Source organism: Rhinoderma darwinii, chromosome 1, assembly GCF_050947455.1.
Source record: "Rhinoderma darwinii isolate aRhiDar2 chromosome 1, aRhiDar2.hap1, whole genome shotgun sequence".
NCBI lineage: Eukaryota > Metazoa > Chordata > Amphibia > Anura > Rhinodermatidae > Rhinoderma > Rhinoderma darwinii.
The window spans coordinates 472458831-472486128 of record NC_134687.1 but is presented as its reverse complement, the minus strand read 5'-3'; the positions used below and the strand labels follow the sequence as shown (position 1 = coordinate 472486128).

At 41.0% G+C, this 27298-nt stretch overlaps 1 protein-coding gene across 1 annotated transcript in view; it reads left to right on the top strand.

The window, feature by feature from the left end:
- Positions 1–27298, top strand: part of AACS (acetoacetyl-CoA synthetase) — a 102149-nt gene that overhangs the window by 42526 nt on the left and 32325 nt on the right. The window contains exons 6-10 of the mRNA XM_075833471.1: positions 4474–4588; positions 6449–6530; positions 16978–17128; positions 18932–19012; positions 19617–19741. Coding sequence (XP_075689586.1) covers positions 4474–4588; positions 6449–6530; positions 16978–17128; positions 18932–19012; positions 19617–19741 — 554 coding nt within the window. The remainder of the gene's footprint in view (positions 1–4473; positions 4589–6448; positions 6531–16977; positions 17129–18931; positions 19013–19616; positions 19742–27298) is intronic.

The window sequence follows — 27298 nt, the reverse complement described above, 5'->3', positions numbered from 1 at the left end:
AAATCATCTGTTAGACCACAATTACACAGAAACGGTTCTGACTCATTTCTGACTGTATAATTTTGTGTTCTCTTGGCGTCATTGCACTTAATTTAGCTATTGTCTTTCAGAGTCTTCTACTCCAGCTACTTGATTGACATAAAAAGCCTCCTGGGTAACATTACATGTATGAGTTAGATTGCAGAGACTTTACCACCAGATTATTGGTTTCTAAGTATTCATTTCTGGGAGATTACATAGACACACAGTTTTGCTTTGCTGAGCATCTTCTGAATCTGGAAACACTTGTCATATGTAAAATCTTCTCGAATTGAAACTTTTTGTAGTTTCATTCTATGAATTAAGGGTGATTAATTGATCTGGGAAGGGTTTATAAGGTGACTGACAAATGGAAGTTACCCTAGATCAGTGATCTCTCCATACTGTACACTACCAGTGGCCATAAACCTATAAATGTTAAGAAAATCAACATTTTCTGATGTATTAGGTCAAATGAAATGCTGACTATTTCGAATTTTAAAGGGGTTGTAGGAGATTAGAAAAATATTGCAGCTTTTGTCCAGACACAGTGCCGCTCCTGTCCAGTGGCAGTGGCTGGTATTGCATTCCAGCTCCATTCATTTGAATCACTACAGTGTGATGATTCCTGAGAAGGCAAGTAAGTGTGTGGCATTTGCTTTTTTTTTTCTTGGCGTATACAAAATAAATGGCTGACAAAACCCTAGAGCCAGATGGCAAGGTCACAAGTTCTTATCACTGCCCGAGACATGAGGGACACAAGAATTCCTCATGTATGAGCCATTTTTAAGCCACGTGGGAATGTCTAAGAAAAATACTATAAAATGGAGTTGAGAAAAAGTGCCTTTTTTGCCCAGCGAATTACAGCGTTAATATTCCGAACTGCACTATAAAAATACATTGTGATCACTTATTGCCAAGGGCAGCAAGGCCGCTGTGTCTCGGAGACCGTTTTAATACAAGAGAGCCTATGTGTAGTTCCTTTTGTTATACACAGGTAAGTATATTTCACCTTAGTCTTCTAGATTAATTTATTTGCCCTGAATTCTACAGGGGTTGCCAGACTCTTGCCTATGTTCAGTTGTTGCCAAAAAGAAATAAATAGATCAGGTTAGATTTTTCCCTGTCGTCTAATTCAATTTCCCCCTTAGATAAGCAGCATCAGAGAAGTGTAGCTGGCGCTTATCTCACTCGCATGAATAGAATTCGCATGTATTGCAGCCGTTTTAATTGGCGGCTGATATTTTATCTCCAACTCCTGTTCATTACTTTGTGTTTATATCTTTGTAGTTCAGTATTGTAGCTTATACAAGTCTTCTAGTCAAGCATGACATCAGCAGCCACTGTGTTTTATAAGTGAAGTATTTATATAGGTGCTACCCGGCACGACTAATGTGTAAACGATGGTTCATTTACAGTGTGTGTTGCTGCAGCAGAATGATAAGATGCTATTTGCGGCTGTAGACTGGTGGTGACATGGGCATGAATGATACAGGCACACAATGTAATAAAGGTGCTGTCTGCCATGATGTTTTATTGATGGGGCTAATGCATCTCTGTATGTATTGGAGCTACGCCAGGGTAACTCTTATTCTGTCTGTCCGAGCTGTGTACTTTAAAATTCGTTTTACAGCTTTTTTTTTAATGTGAACTAATCATAATTCTTAGCATTACTGATATAGTGCCATCAATGTGCACAGTGGCGTAAAGGGCATCTGTTACCAGGACAAGCCCCTTTTAGTATCTAAAGGGTGGTTATGAATCTACTAAATGGTCCTTATAGTGTATGACTTCTCTTACCAAGCCCTCACCAAGGGCATGTGAGCCATCTCAGCGCTTCTAAATATGAGCTTATGTGCATATCGCCACATTAGGGTCCATTTACTGAGAGCTGGTGCCCCCACTAAGTTTCCACTGTTAGGGCATCTTGTAGTTTAATGGGGTCAGTCATGTTGACAGGTGTCCTTTTTTTTAGGCCTCTTTCACTCGGCAGTATTTTGGTCAGTATTTGTAAGCCATAGCCAGGAATGGAACCGACACAATGAAAAAGTAAAATGGAAAGATTTTTAACTCTTTCTGTGTTTTGCATCCACTCTTGGTTCTGGCTTCCAAATACTGATGCACAATAGTGACCAAGATACTGTTACGTGAAAGAGGTCTAAAAGGGGTATTCATTGTCTATGCAAATAAAGCCTAATCATTTCTAGAATGAAATGTTCTGTAACTTTCTCATATACTTTTATTTTAATTCTTTTGTTTACGTTTAGACGCTGAAAACTTTTCCTATCACACATAAGCTCTGGACTGTGTACCAGTTGAGCATGAGCAGGATAGGTTGTCAGCCACTGTTTAACATTGAATGTTTAGATTCACTAACAACAAGCAGAGGTCTTGAAATTGACACACAACGTAGATTGGAAAGTTGCAGAACTTTATATTTTACAGTGTAACTTAAACAGGACATGTCCATTTTCCTGACATGTCGGTCTTTATAAATACTAGCGTTCCCCATTAAATAATTTTTTAAACAGATTTTCTTAGAACTCTGCATTGTGCAGTTGCTGTTATTCCTCCTGGCAATGTGTGAATAAATTAATAACTGGGGGTTACCATTATTCTTGTCAATGGGGTATATCTTAACATAGCATAACACATTTAGAGATAAATACTAAGACCCAGGGAATTTATGCTAACCTTTCCAGGTAGGAATAACAGAGGAAGGTCACAACACAGTGTTCTATGAAAAGGTGCTCCACCAACCATTGTTTATTAGGTAATACAAGTATTTATTAAAACAAACCTGTCAGGAGAGCTGACAGATCCTCTTAAAGCTTTTAATTAAATAAGCGGAAAAGTTAGTGTCCATTTAAGAGGTTTTTAAACAACTTATGCTAATCTAATCGTATACGTGATATAGATCAACTTTGTAATTTACTTACTGTTAAAATGTTGCTGTTTTATACATGCAAATTCTGTGTGAAGTTACTGTCACTAGGTGTCTCCCTTCCTGTAATCTGCTGCCACCCTCTTTTGTCAAGCAAAGTCTGTCCCTGGTTACAGAGCAGTAGGTGGGGATGTGTCACTTCACTGCCTGTCCATACAAGTCTATGGAGAGGGGGGGTGAGCAGGAAGAGGCAGCAGAGAGAGAAAGTGAGTGAGACACAGATGCTGCATGTAAGTCTCTGAAGAGGGGAGGCGTGAGCAGGAAGAGGAACAGAGAGAGAAAGTGGGTCAGACAGATTCTGCATGTAAGTCTATGGAGAGGGGAGGGGTGAGCAGGGTTAGGAAGCGGGAGCGGAGTGACAAACACACTGCTGGTAAGATTTTTATGTCCCACCAGTGCTGGATTCTCAGCTATACTACTCAGTACTGCAGTATAATGTTCATCATGTTGCTACAGCTTCTATATATGTGATAGATAGAGATAGTAGAGCAGGATTCTCCTCTTTGATGTGTGCAGTGTATAGATGATCGCAGTTAGGCTCCACCCACTAACTCAGACATAACTAAAAATTAGAAATAGAGCCGACCGAGGGGAAAACTGATAAATAATGCAGAATACAAGTTATATAATGGCCAGCAATAGTGTTACTCCTCATGAACACACATATGACCGCTTATTAGTTAAAATCTCCTAAAAAGTTAGGTTTAATTGATAAGAAAAAGTGAATAATAGTAATAATGGAATAATTAAGAATAACAAGCAATTTATTGCCCCTGCTGCAAATTCTTTACTCTTGAGACCATGTTCAGGATTGTTGCAGATTCTGCGCCTAAAACCAGACAGAATCCACTCATAATAGAAGGAAGGTAGGCAGCACTCAAAAGATGAGGGTAAATCACCAGTGGTTTATTCCAGTGTGCCACTTTTTGGCTTGTGTAAGCCTTTATCAAGCATGTGCACAATCCGAAACGTCGCACACTGGTGATTTACCCTCATCTTTTGAGTGCGGCCTACCTTCTTTCTTCTATCGTACGCTTGTGGGGAAGACTGGGACCATGTCTCTGGTTTGGCATGCACCATAATAATCTAAAAGGCATCAAGAGGAGTGCTGTTCCCATCTCCATTTTTCACAGAATCCACTCGCATTCCGCCAGCATTGCATGTGAATGCAGTATTTAATACCCCATTCACACGCTCTGGAAAATATCCACACGGAATAATGAATGTGCTGCGGATTATAAAGTCTGCAGCATGTTCATTATTGTTGTGGATTCATTGCTGAAAAGCAATATATTGCCTGTGGCAAATCCGTGACGTGCGAACAAACTTTTAGATTGTGTTAGGTTCAGTGGGAGCTTTAAAAATATCCTCCCCACAAATGGATACAACAGCACTGTACATCAGCTTCTTTGTGTATTTATGAGACTTTCCAAGTTTATACTTACAGCAATGAAGTTCCTTGTCTTGTCTTCGCTACTCTAACGTCCATGTTTCTGTTTGTCTCTCTTAAGGGAGTGCTGGACAGATTTTCTCAGATTCAGCCCAAGTTAATCTTCTCAGTGGAGGCCGTAGTTTACAATGGGAAGGAACATTCTCATTTGGAGAAACTGCAGAGTGTAGTAAAAGGTATAGTATTGGCTGTATTAGTTTACTGCGCACAATAAAATAATAAAATGACAGAAATAGAGCTAAGAACAGCTCTGCAGTGATGTACTCCGTGCTTATTTAAAGGGAACCTGTCATGTTGAACAGGTTTAGGAGTCCAGTAGGCGGTCCTACTCACTGATTGACAGCTATCTTTTAAGTTCACACTTATACAGGGAAGGACATCAATCACTGATAGGTCCACCTACAGGACTCCGAAGTCCAAAATTAGCAGTCATTTAAATGAATAACGTTATACTGAATATTTTGTCACAAAGCCATATGTTAATCTGCTCAGCTCTTCCTGCTCTATAAAAATCTCCTCACAGATCTGATCGCACGTTCACCATGACCGGTTCCTTTTAACATCAGTATAGAAAAATTATCATCTTCCAACCACCACCAGTGTAGCAATCTGCCTATTACAGGTGTTCATTGTAATGGCCCATGTTAATAAATAATGCTACTAAGACAAATTGTATATAATAATTAGTATTGTTGTCAATTATTAGTAACTAAATAATACAGGTAGTTTGAGGTAGGCCAGAAACCCTCCGTTTTTTCTTTTGGAGAAGGCTCTTGCATACTAAAGTTTGGATCACATGCAATAACTGTCACACTGTATGAACAAGGTCTAAAGTTGTTATATTGTGTGAAGCTTGTACACATTACATAAAAGCTTGTACACATTAGATAGACATTAGCCGTAATTGGCATTTTCAACTTCATGAGACCGTTGTCTTGGTAGGAAATATATTATGACCGATCATTCCCCAGATAGATATCATCCATGTGCTGTATACTTTTTTAGTCCACTGAAGAAGACTTCAGTATTGTCTGTGTATGAACAGCCTTAGGCCTGATTTACACGAGCGTGTGCGTTTTGCGCACGCAAAAAACGCAGCGTTTTGAATGCACAAAAGGCACTTAACATGTCATCAGTGTATGATGCGCGGCTGCGTGATTTTCGCGCAGCCGCCATCATTTTGACACTCTGTTTGGATGTTTATAAACAGAAAAGCCCGTGGTGCTTTTCTGTTTACATTTAGAGTTTGACAGCTGTTGCGCGAATCACGCAGTTCGCACGGAAGTGCTTCCGTGCGGCATTCATGGTTTTCACGCACCCATTGACTTCACTGGGTGCGTGATGCGTGAACAGCGCACAAAGAAAGGACATGTCGTGAGTTTTACGCAACGCACTCGCGCTGTGCAAAATTCACGCACTGTCTGCACTGCCTCATAGCCTAATATAGGTGCGTACGACACGCGTGAAAAGCACGCGCATCGCACGCGCGTATATTACGCTCGTGTAAATTATGCCTAAGGCTAGATTCACACGAGCGTTGCAAACCTCGGACGTGAAAAACCGCAGTTTTTCACGTTCGAGGTGCATCTATGCGGCACACCTGCGGGATGCGTTATCGCGCATCCCCCATAGACTAGAGTCTATGGAGGGATGTGTGAAGCGCCAAAAAAATAGGACATGTTCTATATTTTAACGGACCCTTCACGCGCTCCGTTGAAACAACGGCCGTGTGAACGGCCCCATTAAATTACATAGGTCCCTGTGACGGCCGTCCCATGGACGTAATCAACGCTCATGTGAATAAGGCCTAAGAGGAAGCATTAGTAATTGTTATATTGTTTTTTTATCAATGTTCACTGTGGAGTGACGTACTTTACTTTGTTATAAATATACATTTGTTATGTGTATCTTTTTTTTTATCTGTTTATTATGTTGGGATGCATTTCAACAATACAACAATACCTGCTGTGTATTTTCTCTGCATGCTCAACCCACTCTAACAAAACTGAAGTTCACTCTGATTCTGCTCTCCGCAGGATTACCAGATTTGAAGAAAGTTGTTGTGATCCCTTATGTTCTCCCGAAAGCTAAAATAGACCTCTCCAAGATTCCCAACAGGTTGGTGGGGATGAGGGCTGAAATCCATCATACTGCGTTTCTTTTATAAATCTGGGTAGTCATATAGTGACTTAAAATCATTCATTGCAAGAAATATATATGAGTCACACCTGATATACATACAAATGTATTACACTGTCAGAAACTTCTGGCAGCGATTTCTGTCTGGGAACAATGGATCAGGCATGTTGAAATTCACTTGTTTCCACAGCAGACGATGGGGAACAGTCGGGCTGCCCCATACACATTATATTCTCCAGCTTACATTTATCTCACGTATATGGCCGGCTTTAGTGAGAGTCCACTGAATGGTAGGAAGACTTCTGGCAATTCTATCCATCATAAATATGCAAATAGTGAATCTTAGCAGTTCTATGGTTTTCTTTTTATAAAATATCTTTTTAGATTTAATTAAGTGTTTTATTTTTTTTTAACTGCTTTATCTTGCAGTATGCAGATAAAGCTGAAAAAAGACCTGTTGGCTCTCCTGACATGTCTGTTTTTAGTAAATACTTGTATTCATGAATTAACAGTGCTGGGGCATCTTTTCTTAGAACTCTGCGTTGTGCCGTTCCTCTGTAATTCCTACTGGAAATATATGAATACATTTTAAGTAGCAAGAGTCAATTTTGCTGTAGAAATTTAGGCAGCACGGTTAAAGGGTTTTTCCCACGAACTACCATACAGTTAAATGTGTCCATAAATGGCAGTTATACATTTGTGCAATTACATGTCATTTTCTACAATGTACTGTTATAAAGATATATTATTACCTTGCCACTGTCAGAAGTTTTGTTGTGTTACTGGTTGCCCTTGGATCCGACCATAACCCATTCCTCTGGCTATGGTCAGGAAAAGACACATCCCGATCATAGTATGGCTTTGTGGTCGCTTTCAATGTTCTCATGAACGCGCTTTATTTAGTTTGCACTCGGGAACTTCCGATTATTCCCGCGTGCTTTGTGCCATTTATGGACACATTTAACTGCATTTTAGTTTGTGGGAAAACCCCTTTAATCATTGCATACCAAAAAGTTATGCAACTTTCTAAATACTCGTCATGTTCAAGAGCTCTTCTCGCTGCTTGTGTATGGAAACTTTTTTTATTTACACCCAGAGGATGAAGACCCATCCTGACACCACCACACAGCGTGTAAGGTGTGCCTTCTCTTGTAACGAGTCCTGCACTTGTGTTAGTTGGCAACTGGGCATGCATTTTTTTTATGGGCAGGTAATGTAAATGGCAGCATAAAGTATTGGGCAAGGTTGAGTCATTCTTAACTAAAAGTTGTGCATAGACCAATAAATTTGAGCATTCATGGAGCATTTATCTGCAATTAGTCTGTTATATTATTATCGGGTGCAGCGGGTTGTCTGTGAAAGTCCAGTTATACTCTGTCTATGGGCAGCTTTGCTGCCAGCTCCCAAAAGTAAAAGCAAAATTGTACCAGAAAGCATCACTGTAGATACGGCAACTGTTGCAAAGACGATAAACCAGTTCAGATAACCCCATCCTGTGTCATTGTATTGAACCTGTACCTGTAACTCTAGCGATGGACTGATGTAATAAATGCTTGTCTCCCATCTTTATTGTAACCAACTATTGGAATGACAGGTATTAAAATCCGGTCCTTATAAAAGGCAGTGCCTATTCATTTTTTTTCGCTGTTCCATGGCCCAGTATGAACTAGGAGGGAAATAGAGCAGAAGAATAGTATCCGATGCCTGCGTTTGTCCTTTCTTGTTAAAATGTAAAAGTTACATTTATGTAAAATGACATTCTGGGTCTGCGGTGATTAAAAGGAGACCGGACACTTCACGCCAACTTGTTAAGTATTCATTAACACATCTGTAGTAGATTTCATTTGCTGAGTCTAGGTTTTATAAAAAAAATTTTTTTTATTATTTTGGTGAGGGCTGCCGCATGTTGTGTGCATCAATGAAGACATGACAGTGTCAGCTGTTTTCATGTTGAAGGAAAACAAACAATAACAGATGGAGAAGACTGGATAATCCAATAAAAGCAATACTAATTTGTTGCTGCGGTGTCTGCCATGACTGTATCTTTTCTGCTCCATCCTCATGGCATTATTACATCAAATTAATAATCCCAAACCATAGATCATTTTATTGTTAGTTTATGGACTTCCTTCTACTATTCCGCATAGGTTGATCCAGCCTAATCCTGCTCATTGACATTTAAGGGGTTGTCCGGAATTTTAAATAATTGTGTGCTTTTTTTTTTTTTTTTAAGAACCAACACCACTCTTATCAATGGACTGTGTCTCAATCCATTAACGTTAATGGGGCTGAGATGCAATACCAGAGACAACCCATGCATAAGAGAGGCGATGTTTCTGTTCCCACCTATATAAGTGAGGTCTGCAGACAAATGAATGTCTATGGTGGCTACAAGGCCCTTGTCTGGGGAAAAAAGCTTGGACAGCTTGGCTCATTCCTGTACAATGCACTTGTTTCTTCTGAGGTCAGTGGCACTCAGAGTCTCTAATTTCTTGTACAGGAACAAGATAAATAATATGGTAGACCTGAACACATTGTGAGCATTGACTGTTATTATTATCTCCTGGAAGATCTTGTGGCATACAAAAAAACTGCTCAGTACATGGTCAGACTTAAGCCAGACATAGACCTAAAATGTATCTAAGAATAGAGGAGAATTCCATGTATCCTATCATGAAGGCACATGATTCCGAGTGGCCAAATGTTGTGGTTTTTTTGTTTCGGCCGTTAAGTAGGAGGAAAAAAGTACAAGCACTAGTGACGATCTGACAGCGATTTCAACGATCCTTCTCTTTTACCATAGAAAAGATTTCACATCTTACTTGGCAGGACCACAAGGAAAATAACAGTATAGCCAGATATCTAAGCAATATTCAATATCGGTGAGGTAACTGTCTGTGGCCAGCTTATTAGTTTGTATTCTGAATAGTAGTAGATATCTTAGAGGCCCACTACCTACACTGGAATATTCATGTGCATTGATAATACCAGTCTCGAATATCTGCTGTTTTATTAAGACAAATGTAATTCTTACACCGGAAAAAGAGTATCATTGAAAGTTGTAAATCTTTTTGGGATTTAACATGGCTCTGGAAAGGTACTGGTTCTCCTTTGCTGAGATCCATTTTGTGTCGGGAGTCCTACAGGCAATGCTCGCTGTGTAGAAGTATGCAAATGAACTCTCACCCTAGTGCCAGCTGTACCCTACTCTATAATGACCGGAGCAAGAGTTCCGTAGCGGCTGTCTATACATGGGGGTCTCTGGTTTGGCTGATATCCCCAGTTCTCTATGAAGGGTCAGATATGGACTTACAAGGTAGCCATCTATAGGTTGCTCTAGAGGGACTAATTTGCATATTTAATAACATGAAATTCTAATTTGCATCTTGCTATTGCAATGTCAAAGAAACTCTCCGGCAAAAAAAAATTCTGTGGAGTATTTATCTGAAGACTGCAGGGAATGCCGTCCGTTTATTTGGGCAGCGCCGGAAAAAAGAAAACGTTCATACTTACCCCCCTCCCTCTATTCTGTGCGTGTTTCGGCCCCCTGGGATGACGTTGCAGGCCATGTGAACGCTGCAGCCTGTGATTGGCTGCAGTGGTCACATGGAATGAAACGTCATGCCAGGAGGCCAGACTGGAGAAGAAGCAGGGATCTCTGGGTAAGTATACCTTTTTTTAAATTTTTTCTTACTTTCGATTTTTGCGGCAGAATCGCTATGATTCCGCCACAAATGTCGCAACACACATTACTTTGTTGCACGTTTAAACGTCCCATTGAATTCAATGGGGAAAACCCGCAACAGAAAAACAGTGATTCCACAGCATTAAATGACATGCTGCGGCTGAAGAAACCACACCGCAGGTCAATTTTTTTGTGCGATTTATTTATTTATTTTTGTTGAAATCTCACCCACGCTGCTGCTACTGTAATACGCTGCGGATTTTCCACAATTAATCCGTTACAGAAAATCCGCAGTGTGTGTGTGTTCCTACCCTTAGAGTCCAGAACACATACTGTGTACTCCATACTTGGTCACCGAGCAGTTAACAGATTTTTCAGCAGCTTAAATTATGGTAATGCATTGACATTTTTCATGTAAATTTCTGGGACAAGCATTCACTTGAATGTCTGGAAGAGAAGATTTATCTTCTCATAATGAGTGAAAATTGAAATTCATATTACAGCGTGCTCCCTCCCTCGTTTTCTTCTGTATTATTTTATTTTTTGTTTGATTATTTTTCCTATAAATGTAATTTTTCATAGCAAGCTGTGGCAGTTACCCATTTATAATTCATTCTCTTGCAGAATAGATAGAAAATAGCTTCGTTCCTCAGTGCAGTGATGCCGACATCATGGTGGGCATCTCCAGTGCCACACATATGGTCGCACTGATTTAAGAAGTCTATTCAGAATGATGGTATAGAATATTACGGTGGGCATCTCCCACCTGATTAAGATGCTATGCACCTTCTAGGATGCCCTCTTCTTATCTAGGATAAAACTTCAAAACCTTTTTGATGTGGTCTTTCTTTGTATTCACAATCTGTCTCCATTTTCCTTGCTATTGTGCTCTGCCATCTGCCAAATGAAATGCATTTCATAAATCTGCCACCCTATTGCATGGTCTGAACTTGTGCCTGACCTTTCTTTCTTGCACTTTTATCTCTGAAATTGTCTTTCCTAATGCACTTTGTTGAAATAATTAAATGTTTAATTTATATATGAATCACATTAGCGGTTGAAACAATGCCTATCAAAATGCTACGGCATACAATATCATGAATTTATTAACTATAATGTCGGCGCTACATAAAATCTCCTGCACCTCCCGTTTTACATGCTTTGTGTTGGCAGCTGCCAAGAGGAAAAGTTTTTCACAAAAAGGAATGTCTCTGCAGAGTGTCAGGCATTTGTATTGATAGTGATAGTGAAGCACAGGAGTGATCACATTGCCACAGAGGGAGAACACACTCATGCATTCTTTTCATAATTCCTATTGCTTGTAGGTGATGTATTTGTGATGTTTCACTTGTATTTAATGTGTACATTGCACTTGGGCCATGCATTTTGTGTCTATTCTCTTATGATAGAAGTTGTTGTGACAAGTCATTTTCCTAGCAGGGATAAGCACAGTAAATATGAAAATGCTATCTGCTTCTATTTTCTGCCTTTTATTTAAAGCGTATGTTCACATTTAATCAACATAAACATTTTGTTACTTCATAAAGACATTGCATTATTTTATAGTGATCAAGTACAGTCTTTATTTTAGTCCAGGCAGTGCCCTCTCAATTCTTCTGGGCGCAATTAGAACAGTCAAGAAGCTTATTGTCCGACATATATCCTTAACGGCTGAGCTCAGCTTCTATAATTCACTATTTCCTACATCAAATTACTGTACAGTGCCTAGTGTAAAGACTACACTTCCCAGAGTGCAAATTACCAGAACAAGCTCAGTACAGACTTTGAGCAAGCAAGAATTTATGGCAGATTGCAGCTCTGACACATGCAGAATTGAAAGTTCAGCTTCGAACAATAATACAAGCTGTGCTTCAGGATCAGTACAAGATTATTGTGTCCATAAACTTACCCTTAACTTTTTAATGTTGATTAATAATATATGTTCAATGGTGTTTAAAGGAAGACATACACCGACCATTAAAACCACTGACAGGTGGAGTGAATAACATTATTACAATTGCATCTGTCAAGGGGTGGGATATATTAGGCAGCAAGTGAACAGTCAATTCTTGAAGTTGATATGCTAAAAGCAGGAAAAATGGATACGCGCAAGCAGGTGTGGGTTGTTCCCAGTATGCAGTTGATTGCACTTACCAAATGTGGTCCAAGGAGGGACAACCAGTAAATTGGCAACGGGGTCATTGGCACCCAAAGCTTATTAATGTGCGTGGGGAGCGAAGGATAGCTCGTCTGGTCCGATCCCACTGAAGAAAAGTTAATCGCGGCTATGATAGAAAGGTGTTAGAACACACTGCATCGTGGATTGCTGCATATTTGGCTGTGTTGCCGCAGACCGGTCAGAGTTCCAATGCTGACCCCTGTCCACTGCTGAAATTGCCTACAATGGGCTTCTGAGCATCAGAACTTGACCATAAAGCAATGGAAGAAGATAAATCTCTTTTTAATTTTACATTATTTTTTTTAACCAGTTCAGGACCGGGCTATTTTGAGCCTTCAGGACCAGACACCGTTTAGCTATTTTTAGCACGCGTTAGTTAAATGGCTATAACTTTTTTATTTCTTGGGCTAGCGATGTGATTTTTGCGATGTTTTTTCCATAGACAATGCAGGTTTTGTAATGATAGGGGTAGGGAAACGGACAAGTGAGCCCTAATCTACCAGCCACTCTGTCCCTGCCTACTTGCAACGACCCGCCCTAGGCGACGGGGTACAACTGGGCGGTGGTCCCTACGCTCAGTAAGTGCACAAGACAAACAGACAAGGGTACACAAAGCTAAGGGAAATGGGGCAGTTGCCCACGGAAACACCGTGAGCAACAAGAGTGGTGAACGAGCCGAGTCAAACCAGGAGTGCACGAGGTACCAAACGCAGAGCAGGAGAGTAGTCAGAAAGCCAGGAGCAGGATCAAATAGTTAGAAGCTGTAGCTGGGCCAGGAACCCACACGAGAAGAATCACAAGCAAAGGAGGAACAGGAAAGGCAGGTATAAATAGACAGAGGGCGGGAGCTAGCTCCGTCTGGCCAGGCTGCGATAGGCTCTCCCACTCCTAAGCCTGCCATCCTGAGTGGTGGAAGATGGAATCAGTCTCAGAGACTGAGACTCAGGTGCAAACTGATTACCTATGGGCGTATACACAGAAGTTGTGCCTGGCAGATCCTTTACAGGTTTCTTTTTTTTTTATCATTTTTATACACATCCTTTTTGCTATTTTAGAATTTTTAGGCTTAAAGTTTGAAAATAATAGTAAAAAAATAAGCTTTTTTACATTTCATCTATTTTTTTTTGGTAATAATATAGTTTTACCCTAAAATAGACCTTTTATTTGTGATCGTCATTGTCTACCGTAACTTTTAATATATTACATGTCTATATTAGGGTAATTGGGTCAGGTCTAGTGTTACGACAATGATTGGTGGGGGGGAAAGTTTTTTTGGGGTGGGTATTTTATGTGTATTTATTATTATTATTTTTTGCACTTTACTTTTATTTTTTTATTACTATGGTCTGTCCCTCAAAGGTCAGAAATGACCTTTGGGAGACTTTATATATATTTTTTCTTTATTTTACACCATCTTTTCCACTGTAACTAGAGCTGCACAGCAGCCCCAGTTACAGGGGTAATCAGCCCTCTCATAGTGACGATTGTCACTAATAGGGCTGTGCTGGGTCTAGAACGGCATCCGGTGATCATGTGACCAGTCAGATGAACACCGGGACCAATAGACACAGCGGTGCGGCCGCTGCCTCTATTCCTATACACAGCGTTCATTGAGCGCTGTGTAAAAGAGATCGCTCGGGAAGCAAGTTAAAACCCGCGCCGTAAATAGTCTATGGTGCAGGTTTTAAGGACCCTGACAGCTGGCCGTAAAAACACAACCAGCGGTCGGGAACCAGTTAATGTACGTTTTTATTTATGTTTTTATTGGTACCATTTATTAACATTTTTTTCTAACGCCATTCACCAACAGTATATTTTAATAGCTCACACTTCTACAGATGTGCCAAAAGCAGTTATGTTAACTTTTTTTTTTTTTTGCTTTCACAATTTTTGGGTGAAATACTTTGGAATTATTTTTTCCCACTTAATTTTAAACAAAAAAGACACATTCCCCACACTCCAAATCCCACCCTGTAAAAGGGGTTGTGCCATGAACGAAAGTGCACCTAAATAAACACCTTATTTGAAGCTAATACTTTTCCGCATTGGAAGTATTTTAATAATATGTATGCATCCCGAGTTATTGAACTTACAAGTTCCGAATGGTGGCCCCTGCTGTTTCTTCATGTGGGTCCATTCACGTCATTCTACAGTAGTGATGCTTTCAAAAGGACACGCCTGCGCAGTAAAAACACACTTTGTCAAAGGATCTATCAGCGCATTGATTCCACTCCTGTTATAAGGTTCTCTCTTGTACTCGACTTTTCCACTGCCAAGAAAGAGGAGAATGCACATCAGAGTCGGGGAAATGCAAACAGTATTGCGCAAGTACAATATTGTCCCTAGGTGATGGATTTATTGAAAAAAAAAACTGGCAACAATCCACGGATAGATATCAAATGATATAATAAACGACTAACATTGTCCCTTTAGCTGCACCTGTGCCTATCATTGCAGCGTCTCTGTCAGTTCTCCAGCTACACCGCGCAGTATAGTCTATCACTGCTCTTTGTGCGCCGACCGCTACGGTCTTTCCTGCACATAGTACACACACTCTGCACACAGGGCACTGATAGCAGACCTGGAGACCTGCAATAGGCCTCCCGTTGCCATGCCAATTAATCGACACCCTATGATTTTTTTTAGCGGGTAGAGCGATCGGGAGATCAAGGTTTCTACTTAGGGGTTAAATGGCCGGGATCGCAGTTTTCTCCGATCCCAGCTGATGCAGGCGAGTGGCAGCTGTATGAAACGCGCCATCTTGTGGTGGAGGACATCAGATATAAAAGTACATCGGATGTCAACAAGGAGTCAATGCTATGGCTGAATATTGTATATTTTACAGGGAACTCGTCACCAGCATTTCACCTATAAAACCAGCAATACCTGGTGGAAGTGGGTGAAAAATCATTTTTATGTAACCTATAATCATCTTTTAAGTAGTCTTTGTACCTTTTAGTTTTCCTCAGTTTTTTAGTGTTCCTGCACCGTATGCTAATGTGCATAAGAGTCATATCTTCATTCCTCAAGCCTTTCTGAGTTTACCCCGCCTCCTTACTTTTGATTGACAACTCCTCGTCTCCTCCCAGCTCACATGAAATCCTGCGCTTATGCATTGATGTTCTGGTGCGTGCGCACAACAGGACACTATAGCGGCGCATGCGCAGTAACTAGATTTGAGGCCAGGGCGAAGCAGGGAAGAGTGTCGGACTATACATGACGGGCACATGCGCGCTATCTCAGACGAGGCTCAAAATGTTTGCAGACCGTTATTTACGGGCGGAGGAGGAGTTTAGGAGCGGGGATAACTGCAATGAACTTTTGACAGCAGGGGCCAGCAAGGGGTATTAGGAGTTCAATAGGTGAAATGCTGGTGACAGGTTCCCTTTAAGGGGGTTTAACTTAACAAACTCTGATCTATAGCTGGGGGAAGCCATGGCCAGCCAAACATTTCCCCTGCATCAATAATTAATGGGCTAGGTCCGCCAAAGCAAGAGGCACTTTTTGTTAGCAGTTCTTCACCAGGTGCCTTAATAGGGTAAATGGACAGGGGATTTCTTAGGGAGGCCACCCCTTTAGAGACATTGTTGCCAATTTTCACAATCCATACTACACAGAACATAAATATGGCACCCACAGCCTGCTATGGGCCCATTCTGTACCTTTACATAGAGGCACAAAAAGTTTGGTTTTTTTCTCTTGAATTTCATGAGAATCTGTGAAAAATCTTAGCATTGAGCATCGCATCTCATAAACTCCCCTAGTAGCATTGCCTCTAGGAGAGAATACGGTGCCTCCAAGTGGCACAATGTGGCAGCAAATCCATAATATAGACGTGTAGGCCCTCTGTGTGCTTCTGTACAGGGTCTGTGCATAAGATAGCATTTTTATGATATATAAAAGATGGACTCCAGTTCGCTTATTTATACTCCAGAATGATTCAACCTATTAAGGGCTTGTCTACACGTAACGGAATTCCTGCAGAAAATGTCTGCAGCAATTCTGCAGAAACGCAGAAAATCTGCTGCGGAAATACCTCAACATTTCCTGCAGTTTTTATTGCAGAAAATGGTGCTGATTTTTCTGCGTTTTCCTCAATGTTGGGAGATGGTGACATCTACTCTGAAAAACGCAGCAATTCAGTCCACTTTCCGCAATTCCGGACGGAAAATACGCAGCAATTCCGCTACGTGTGAACAAGCCCTAAGAATGATGCAGATGACCTAAGACAATTCTCAGTAGGTAGATCTGGGGGCACTGCCAAAACATTTGACTACTTACCGAAATTGTCTCTCCCCTTAAATTAGACATCCAAAGATTTTTCTACTCTCCGTTGTGGAGAAGGGGATTCTGCATACTTCATGTATGTCTAAATTACTCTTGTTCTTTGCCAAGAAAACAATTTTTTTTGTATAATTCACCCCCTACCCCCAAAATTGTTGCTCTTGACCACATGCACGAGATTTTAGCAATAAAGATGGGGAAAAATTATAGCTTTTTGAGTCTTCGTAGGCACTGCTCTACAGATTGATTTAATTATGAATATTCTTATGTCTTACCAGTGTATTTCTAGATGACTTCTTGGCAACTGGAAAAGTTGGGGACCAGTTTCCTCAGCTGGAATTTGAACAGCTGCCTTTTAATCACCCTCTTTATATCATGTATTCTTCTGGCACAACAGGTGCCCCCAAGTGTATGGTGCATTCGGCTGGGGTAAGTATAGTTCCTATATATTTGTGTGTGTATATGTATATATAATATATGTATGTGTGTATATATATATATATATATATATATATATATATATATATATACAATATGTAAATTCATTGAATTTATAATGGATGACCATTGTTTCCAGCCAATGGATATCCATTCCATTTAAAGTGAATAAGACTTGTTGATCAATGTGTCTTTCTCAGTACAGGGCTGCCCTTAGGTGTGCTGCCGCTGCTGAGTGGAGGTCCCACAGGGCCTGGCACTTGAGGCTAGCGATCACCATCAATCTTAATTTTATAAACTTTTTTTTATTTAGACATTTTATTGCACTATTATTATTTGGTCACTGTATGTTGATATTATTTGGGCACTGTGTTGTGGAATTTCCTTAGGCAAAGTGTGGCATTGCTATTAAGGCACTGTACAGTATAATATTGCAAATTATGGTGGTGACAGTCTAGTATTGTTACTTAAACAGCAGTATAAAGGTGTTATTTCACCAATATATGGCACTGTTATTTGGGCACGATACTATATGACAATTATAATTTAGCACTGTATGGCAATTCACTGTATCACTGTAGACTATATAGGGGAATTTCAACGGAAGGTGCTGCACAGGGCACCATCCAACGTAAGGCCGGCCCTAGCTGAGTATTGTTATTGTTACATTTGTATCAGTAAAGTGTAGCTCTGGGCAACAAGAAACATTTCTGTTGTAGAGGCTCTAGATACGTCTCAGGATTTTCTCACCTCTGAGCTGCCATTCTGGAGATCTTCTCTCGTCCACTTTTAGACCACTTCTTTATCCTGTGTCACCCAATCACTCTAGGATGATTCTGTAATGAACTGCCCAAGGATCCTGCATTGAAATACGCCCCCTCCTGGTTAGCTTGAGACACTTTGACCCCTGACAAAATAAAACAACATAAAACGACTTAATTATATATTTTGCTAAGACTGGGACAGACAAGAACAGAGTGCTAAGCTTTATTTTAGCGTGGTGGAGAATGTCTGCTAGTATATGTTTTGTGTGAATTCCTTTACATTGTATTATTGTATCTGTCACATCCATGAAGCTTATTATTGCCATTGCACTGCAGGTCTTTGTATGCAAAAACAATCCGTGATCACAACCATTTACCCGTCCTACTATAACGTCAGCAGAGCAGACGATGTGTGAAAAGCGCACGAGTCTGTCTGCTGACTTCTATGTGAAGTCTCACCTGCAGAGCTGTAGCAGAGATGCTGTGTCTTCAGCACCTCCACGAGATGTTCATGGTGTGTGAGACTGCAGGGGTGACTTTAACCATGTCATTACTTCAAGAATCTTGGAAGTTTTCCAACATGATTGCGGTCATTGAGGGGATAGTTGCCTTTAAATAAATAGCATTTCCCCCTAAATAGAAATATTAGTCTCTAAGTTGCCCTCTAATCAGTTATCGTGGTCTCATCTACATGTAAGAACCACTCGTGGCAGCCATAGGAGTGGTCACCCAGCTTTCCTTTCCACAAACCCTGAATGGCATATACATTGCCATTGTGTTGTAGAGTCCTAATCCCTCCCTCCCTCTTTCTGCTCTGCCTGTGATATACGTTCTAAGCGGGTGTCTGGAGGAAACAAGGGGGTGACCGACATAACAATCTGAGTTTAGTGATCTATTGTCATGGTAGCATGCGCTTTATAGTTTGTTTTTTTTCATTATTATTCTTATCTTGCCCATGTGTATGTTAAAATTGGTTTAAATATTTATAATTCACTTTTTTTTTTCCTTTCCTTTTTGGCTTATCTTCTAGGGAACGTTGATAAAACATTTATCAGAGCATATTTTGCATGGCAATACTACCAACACTGATGTCGTCATGTACTATACAACGGTACTACAATCCTATAGAATTAAAGTATAAAATAATTTGATTCTGCATGCGTATATACATATATCCCAAATTATATCCGGCAGTGCTTCATGGGTTTTTTTTGTCCTTTTTTTCCAAGTTTGATTTACAGTTCGTCTTTCAATTTTATGCCAGTGTTTAATGGTGGAAATTTACAATGATTTCCACATAGTAATGCATTAGAATAAATATCTGGATCAACGACCCGTCTCCAGTAATCTAGGTCACATCATTTTTAATATTACCTAAATAACGACATCCAGGCCCTTTTTAATACTTTTCAATAAAGTAACCATCACAACTCATATGGCAGAGATTTCCATAGTCTCATGGCTCTTACAGTAAAGAATGATGTAGAAACCTTCTTTTCTCTGTTGGTAGTGAATTCCCCCTTGTTATAGTCCTGGGGAGAAAAAGATCATTCGACAGATCTCTGTACTGACCTCTGATATATTTTGTGTTCATAGCAATTATTTAGTTGTGTGAGCCATAAACCATTATTGGGCAGGTTGCAGATTTAATAACTGCATTTTGTGACTTTTGCATACATTATATACATTCAATGTATACGTTTTTTTCCCTGCAGGCTGGCTGGATGATGTGGAACTGGCTGGTTACATCAATTGCTACTGGAGCCTCTGTGGTGTTGTATGATGGCTCCCCTCTTGTGCCAAGTCCAAATGTGCTATGGGACCTTGTGGACCGATTGGGGTAAACTAGATAAGACAGCTACTTGTGCAGAAGGATCAATAGAAATGATTGTTTACCAGCAGATGCAGTTCATACAGTATTCTAGCTCTGTGCAACTGCATTTAAAGCCTATTTCCTCCACAAAAACTCCCTTTAACCAATCTAACTAAATTCCTAATTATTTTTTCTTTTTGTTGTACTAATCTGTTTTCCATGCTCTTGATCAGGGGTCTCAAACTCGGCCGGGTAAGTGGGCCGCATATAGAAAAAATGGGAAGTTGACGGGCCGCATTACTTTCAAATTTGATACAATACAAAATTATTATTAATCAATTAGTTATTTGGACTACTATAACACTATATTACTATAATAATAATAATACTACATTACTACAATACTACATTACTATAATAATACCGCTAGGTTTAAAATTTGAGATATTTCTCCACGTGCTTATTTCAACTATCCAGCTTTCCAGTTTAAGTGTCGCTAAATGCCGGAGGCTCAGTTAGCAGCGTTTGGCAGACACACATGTCAAGATTGGGCCGCCCCTTTTTAGATAGTGCCACAGTGCCCTCGGTGGATGCTGCCGCAGTGCCCTCGGTGGATGCTGCCGCAGTGCCCTCGGTGGATGCTGCCGCAGTGCCCTCGGTAGATGCTGCCACAGAGTCCTCTGTGGATGCTGCCACAGTGCCCTCTGTAGATGCTGCCACAGTGCCCTCTGTAGATGCTGCCACAGTGCCCTCTGTAGATAATGCAACACACCCCTAGATAAGGCCACAGTGCCCTTCACAGATGCTACCACAGTGATGTCAGGGTCTTGCCCAGAGCTGGACTCCCGGAGCAGTGCCGCTTCTAGCACTCGAACTACAGTAGATTTGTGACTGCAGCTCTGGATTTGTTTGGCGTATGGGACCTGATGTTACAGTACAGTTGTGACTGCAGCATTGGATGTGACTGGAGTATAGGACATGATGTTACAGTAGAGTTATGACTGCAGCTCTGGATGTGGCTGGAGTATAAGACATGATGTTACAGTAGAGTTGTGACTGCAGCTCTGGATGTGACTGGAGTATAGAACATTATATAATAGTAGAGTTGTGACTGGAGCGCTAGATTTGTTTGGAGTATAAGGCATCATTTACACGAGCGTAATATACGCGCGTGCGACGCGCGTGCTTTTCACGCGTGTCGTACGCACCTATATTAGGCTATGGGGCAGTGCAGACAGTGCGTGAATTTTGCGCAGAGCGAGTGCGTTGCGTAAAACTCACGACATGTCCTTTCTTTGTGCACTGTTCGCGCATTACGCGCCCATTGAAGTCAATGGGTGCGTGAAAACCACGCATGCCGCACGGAAGCACTTCCGTGTGAACTGCGTGATTCGCGCAACAGCTGTCAAACTCTGAATGTAAACAAAAAATCACCACGTGCTTTTCTGTTTACAAACATCAAACGGAGTGTCAAAATGATGGCGGCTGCGCGAAAATCACGCAGCCGGCATCATACACTGATGACACACGCAGCTGTTAAGTGCCTTTTGCGCACGCGAAACGCCGCGTTTTTTGTGTGCGCAAAACGCACACGCTCGTGTAAATCAGGCCTAAGACAAGATGTTTGCATCTGCATCTACTGATCTTGCAGTAGAGTTGTGAGTGTAGCTGTGGATGTCTCTGGAGTATAGTACATGATGTTACAGTAGAGTTGTGAGTGCAGCTCTGGATGTGACGAGTCAAGTACATGATATAATAGTAGAGTTGTGAGTGCAGCCTGGGATTCCAGCTCTGCTCCTGACATCACTGTCCATATATGGACAGAGATGTCAGGGGCAACCCCAGAGCTGGAGTCCCGGGCAGAGCGCTAGTAGGACTCCAGCTGTGCTCCTGACATCACTGAGACTCCTGCTCTGGGGAAGACCCTGACACACTGTCCATATATGGACAGCGATGTCAGGGACTTCCACAGAGTCCCGGAGCAGAGCCTATACTAGCGCTTTGCACGGGACTCCGGCTCTGGGGAAGCCCCAGACATCGTGTGTCCAAACATGGACAGCGATGTCAGGGAATTCCACAGAGTCCCGGAGCAGAGCCTGTACTAGCGCTCTGCCTAGGACTCCGGCTCTGGGGAAGCCTCAGACATCGCTGTTCATATGTGGACAGCGATGTCAGGGAATTCCAGAGTCTCGGAGCAGTGCCGATACTAGCGGCTCTGTGTCCTGCGGGCCGCAGATGACAGCCCCAGGGGCCGCGTGCTTGAGACCCCTGCTCTAGATCAAGCACATATTCTCCTAACAACCTGGGAGCCATCTTCAATAACTGCTTTTGGCTTTAAGGGTTAACTTCCTCCCTACCCTGTTTTCTACCGGGCCCCTACTTGAACTGTTGTCTGTCAACCCCCATCAGTTTTGAGACCACACTCTTGACCTTGAGTGATGTCCTTTGGTTGACAGAAACAGACAGGACATATTTTGGGGTAGAAGGGGGCATCACACAAGAAAATTACTGCAATGATGTTACATGGCATGTTATAACTGTTACATAATCCACATATTGTTTTGTCACTGATCTTAAGGTCCTCTTACACCGGCCAATTTTGGCCGGTGCCACAAGCGCCGATCAAAGAGATTGATCGATGCTCATTTGCTCCTTTCACAAAGAGGTAGTATGGGGATGAGCACTTGTTACTCCGAACGCTCGTCCCCATACATTATTATCACGTTGACAACGATAATATTTAACTTTTTTAAAACGATACAATCAGCAGATGAACGAGCGTTTGCTTTCATCTGCCGATCACTGACCTGTTTACACAGTGCAATTATCGGAAATGAGCGTTCTATGAACGCTCGTCTGCCCGATAATTGGCCAGTGTAAAAGGGCCTTTAGTCGTTTAGATTATCTGTCACGTTGGGTTCGTGGACCCACTGGGCCGCACCGCCTTGGCGGTATGGCAGCTGGCCAACGGGGCGCAGGTTACAGTCTATAGTTCGTATAGGGTACCTGTGGCAGCTCGGACAGTAGCAAGGCAGGCTCGGCTGGGACTAGGCAGCAGGTAGACGTCAGGCGTGGTGTAGCATGACAGGCGTGGTATACAGCACAGCGTGACTTCAGCTCAGCACGGCACTTGACCAGGATAGCACAGGATACAGGATAGAGGAGCAGGGAACACTGGGAACTGGGAAACACTAGGAGACCATTTGCATAGACAATCTTAGGGTATGACAACAACGCTCAGGCGTGGAAGGAAGGGGCTGAACCCTTATAGTCCAGGGTGGTATGGGCTAATTAAACATGAAAGTCCGGTGCGCGTGCTGCCCCTTTAAGAGCGGCCACCTTACGGCACCCGGCCGAGGTGAGCGGAGGCGTCTCCTGAGGAGCAGACTGGGGCCAGTGCTCGCAGATCCATGGCTGTGGGCGTCAGGAGGTGAGTGAGCCTGACGGCCCACGGCCATGGGCATGACATTATCCAATGTCCATTCAGATAGGCAGGCAAATACTAGGTCTAAAAGCAATAAGCAATAAAAAGTAAAGCGTGCCATAGACGTTGCTTTTAGTCAAACGTTAGACATCTCAAACCCGTGATTCATTACTAATATCTCCAAGACAATGTGGACAAATTCAATTAGATGTGAAGGCATTCACTTTATATTAGAGCAATGCTGCAAATAATAAAAGGTCCTTGTTATCTATCCCAAAGTAAGTTATGTCTATTTGTAGTAAACTGCAATGGAGACCTACAGCATAAGCCCATTCTATATGAAGATGGATTTGACATACCATTTTGTAAATAAATTGTATAGACGTTTCTAATCATGCCAGGTATATCTATTCAAGTTAATAGTGGAAACTTATTATTAGTAAGAATCAAAATATCATTCTTCTCCTTTGGAGAGGTTGGCTTGTGTTTGCTTTTCATGCATATGGTATATAATGTATTTCTGGGCACTATACAATGAAAGAGGAGAGTAATATTACTACATATACTGCCCTGTTAGATCTCTCAAGCTTGGCATCCACTAGCAAATGTGTTGGGGCTATGCAGAAAGTTTCTCTCCATGTGATCAGCCGGTACATTGTAAGCTTATGGTAAATTAGTCATTGTGTTTATTTAATTTTACCTGGACTTCTGTAGTATTTTTCTGGTGACATTTAGCTGAGAGCTTGGATGAAAGGTTATGTCCCACAGAGATGACTCTTTGTAGTAAAAGGTTAATGGAATTTTAGGAATACTGTCGGGTTAACCATGGCTGTCCAAATCGTACTTTCTCAAATGGACTGTTTTCAAATGGCAAGTTACACTGGTTAGTGGATGTTCTATAATAACCTAGCTGTAAATCACGCCAGGTAAATGGTTCAGCTGTACATATGGCAAAGGGATAGCTGCAGGATATTACAATGGGGGATTCAGAAACTTTTTACTTGATTGGTTGCCAGGCAATAGTACCCAACTAAGGGCTTTGTGCAAAATACCCGTCATCAGGATAATGTGGTACTAATATTATTTTATCACATGCTTCAAGTCTATTTACCTGGCATAAATGTATCGAAAAATATGACTACATTTCATGTTTATGAAGTCCCTGTAATAACTTTTTCTGACATGTGCCACACTTCTAAATTGTGTTGAAAAAGTGGGTGGAGCTTCACAGTTGAGCGATATTCTTCATCAGACATGAGCCATGTTGAGGAATATGGTGCATGCTACACCCCTTACATAGACTTAGGCACCATTCACATACTAACGCAGCATTTACACTTAACCCCTTGGAGACACAGCCAGTTTTGGACTTGTGGAAACAGCCTATTTTTTCAAATCTGACGTGTCAGTTTATGTGGTAATAACTTGGGAATGCTTTTACGTATCCAAGCGATTCTGAGATTGTTTTCTCGTGACATATTGTTCTTTATGTTAGTAAAAAAAAAATGTGATTGATAAATTCAATATTTATTTGTGAAAGACACCAAAATGTAGGGAATATTTGGAAAAATTAGTATTTTTCTAAATTTAAATGTATCTGCTTGTAAGACCGATAGTAATACCACAGAAAGTTAACATTTCCCATATGTCTACTTTATGTTTGCATCATTTTTTGAACGTTCTTTTATTTTTCTAGGATGTTACAAGGCTTAGAACTTTAGCAGCAATTTCTCACATCTTCAAGAAAATGTTAAAAGGCTATTTTTTCAGGGACCAGTTAAGTTCTGAAGTGGCTTTGAGGGCCTTCTATATTAGAAAGTCCCCAAAAAATCACCCCATTTTAAAAACTGCACCTCTCAAAGTATTCAAAACAGCATTAAGAAAGTGTCTTAACGCTTTAGGTGTTTCACAGGAATTAAAGCAAAGTGGAGGTGAAATTTACAAATGTCATTTTTTTTGCCGAAAAAAATAAATAATTTATAATACATTTATAATAAATTTTTCCCTGTAACACAGAAGATTTTACCCGAGAAAAGCAACTCAATATTTATTGCCCAGATTCTGCAATATTTAGAAATATCCCACATGTGGCTCTAGTGTGCTAATAGAGTGAAACACAGGCCTCAGAAGCAAAGGAGCACCTAGTGGATTTTCAGGCCTCCTTTCTATCAGAAAATATTTTAGGCACCATGTCAGGTTTGAAAAGGTCTTGTGGTGCCAAAACATAGGGAAAGCTCTCAAAAAGCACCCAAGGAATTAATTAATATAGGGGTATAGTGAGCATTTTGATACCACAGTTTGTTTTTTTTGCTAAATTTCTTTAAATTAAGCCATAAAAATTAAAATCTACATTTTTTTCAAATAAAACATACAATGTTTTTATTTTTACAAGGAATAAAGGAGAAATAGCACCCCAACAATTGTAAACCAATTTCTCCAGATTACGGAAATAACTTATGCCGTGTATAAATAACTTATACACGGCAGCCCTCAGAAGGGAAGGAGCGCCATTTGGCTTTTGGAGCTCAAATTTTGCTATAATGGTTTTCGGTGCCATGTCACATTTGCAAAGCCCCTGAGGTACAAAAACAGCGGAAACCCCACAAAAGTGACCCCATTTTGAAAACTACACCCCTTATGAAATTTATCTAGGGGTATAGTGAGCATTTTGACCCCACAGATTTTTTTGCAGAATTAATTGGAAATAGGCTGTGAAAATGAAAATCTAAATTTTTTCCCATAAAATGTAGTTTTAGCTTGGATTTTTTCATTTTCACAAAGGCTAAAGGAGAAAATGCAGCCCAATATTTGTAAAGCAATTTCTCCTGAGCACGGCAATACCCCATATGTGGACATAAATTGCTGTTCGTACGCATGGCATGGCTTAGATGGGAAGGAGCATTATTTGGGCTTTTGGAGCTCAAATTTTGCTGGAATGGTTTGTGGCGCTATGTCACATTTGGAAAGCCCCTGTGGGACCAAATCAGTGGAAACTCCCAAAAAGTGACCCCATTTGGGAAACTACACCCCTGAAGGAATTTATTGAGGGGTATAGTGAGAATTTTGACCCCACAGTTTATTTTGCAGAATTTAGTGTAATTATGCTATGAAATGAAAAATGTAATGTTTTCGGATAAAACGTGGACATTTTCAATTTTTACAAGGAATAGAGAAGAAAATACACCCCAACGTTTGAAAAGCAATTTTTCCAGACTACGGCAATATCCCATATGTTGTCATAAACTCCTTTTTGGACCCACAGCAGGGCTCAGAAGGGAAGGAGAGCCATTTGGCTTTTGAAGTTCAAGTTTTGCTGGAATAGTTTTTGGGTGTCCTGTCGCATTTGCAAAGCTCCCGGGGGACCAAAACAGTGGAAACCCCCCAAAAGTGACCCTATTTTGGAAACTAAAGCCCTCAAGGAATTTATAGAGGGGTATAGTAAGCATTTAGACCCCACAGGTTTTTTTCTGAACTTAGGCAGTGAAAATGAATATCAACATTTTTTTACTCTAAAATTTTGCATTTTTTCATATTCACAAGGGATAAAGGAGAAAAAGCACCCCAACATTTGAAAAGCAATTTCTCCTGAGTACGGCACTACCCCACACGGGCTGAGAAAGGCAGGAGTGCTATTTGCCATGTAGATTTTGCTGATTTGATTTTTGGGCGCCATGTCGCATTTGCAAAACCCTAAGGTACCAGAGTACAGTGGAAGCCCCCAAGAAGTGACCCAATTTTCGAAACTACACCCCTCAAAGCATTTATAATTTTCCTGGACATATGACAGGGCTCAGAAGTGAAGAGCACCATATGCGTTTTAGGCCTATTTTGGTGATTTTCACAGCATTGGCCCACAATTGCAGGGCTCAGAGGTCAAATAGTTAAACAAACCCCCAAGTAGTGACCCCTATCTTGGAAACTACTAAAGTAGGGCATATTAAGGGGTGTAGTAAGCATTTTGACCCGACGTGTTTTTTCATTAGGAATGAATGCATAGTGGAAGGTGCAGAGTAAAAATTTCAATTTTCCGCTGATATGCCATTTTAGTGCACAATATGTTGCGCCCAGTTTGTGCCACTGAAGACAAATACCTGATAAAATGTTAAGCGGGTTCTCCCAAGTATGGCGATGCCATACATGTGGACGTAAACTGCTGTTTT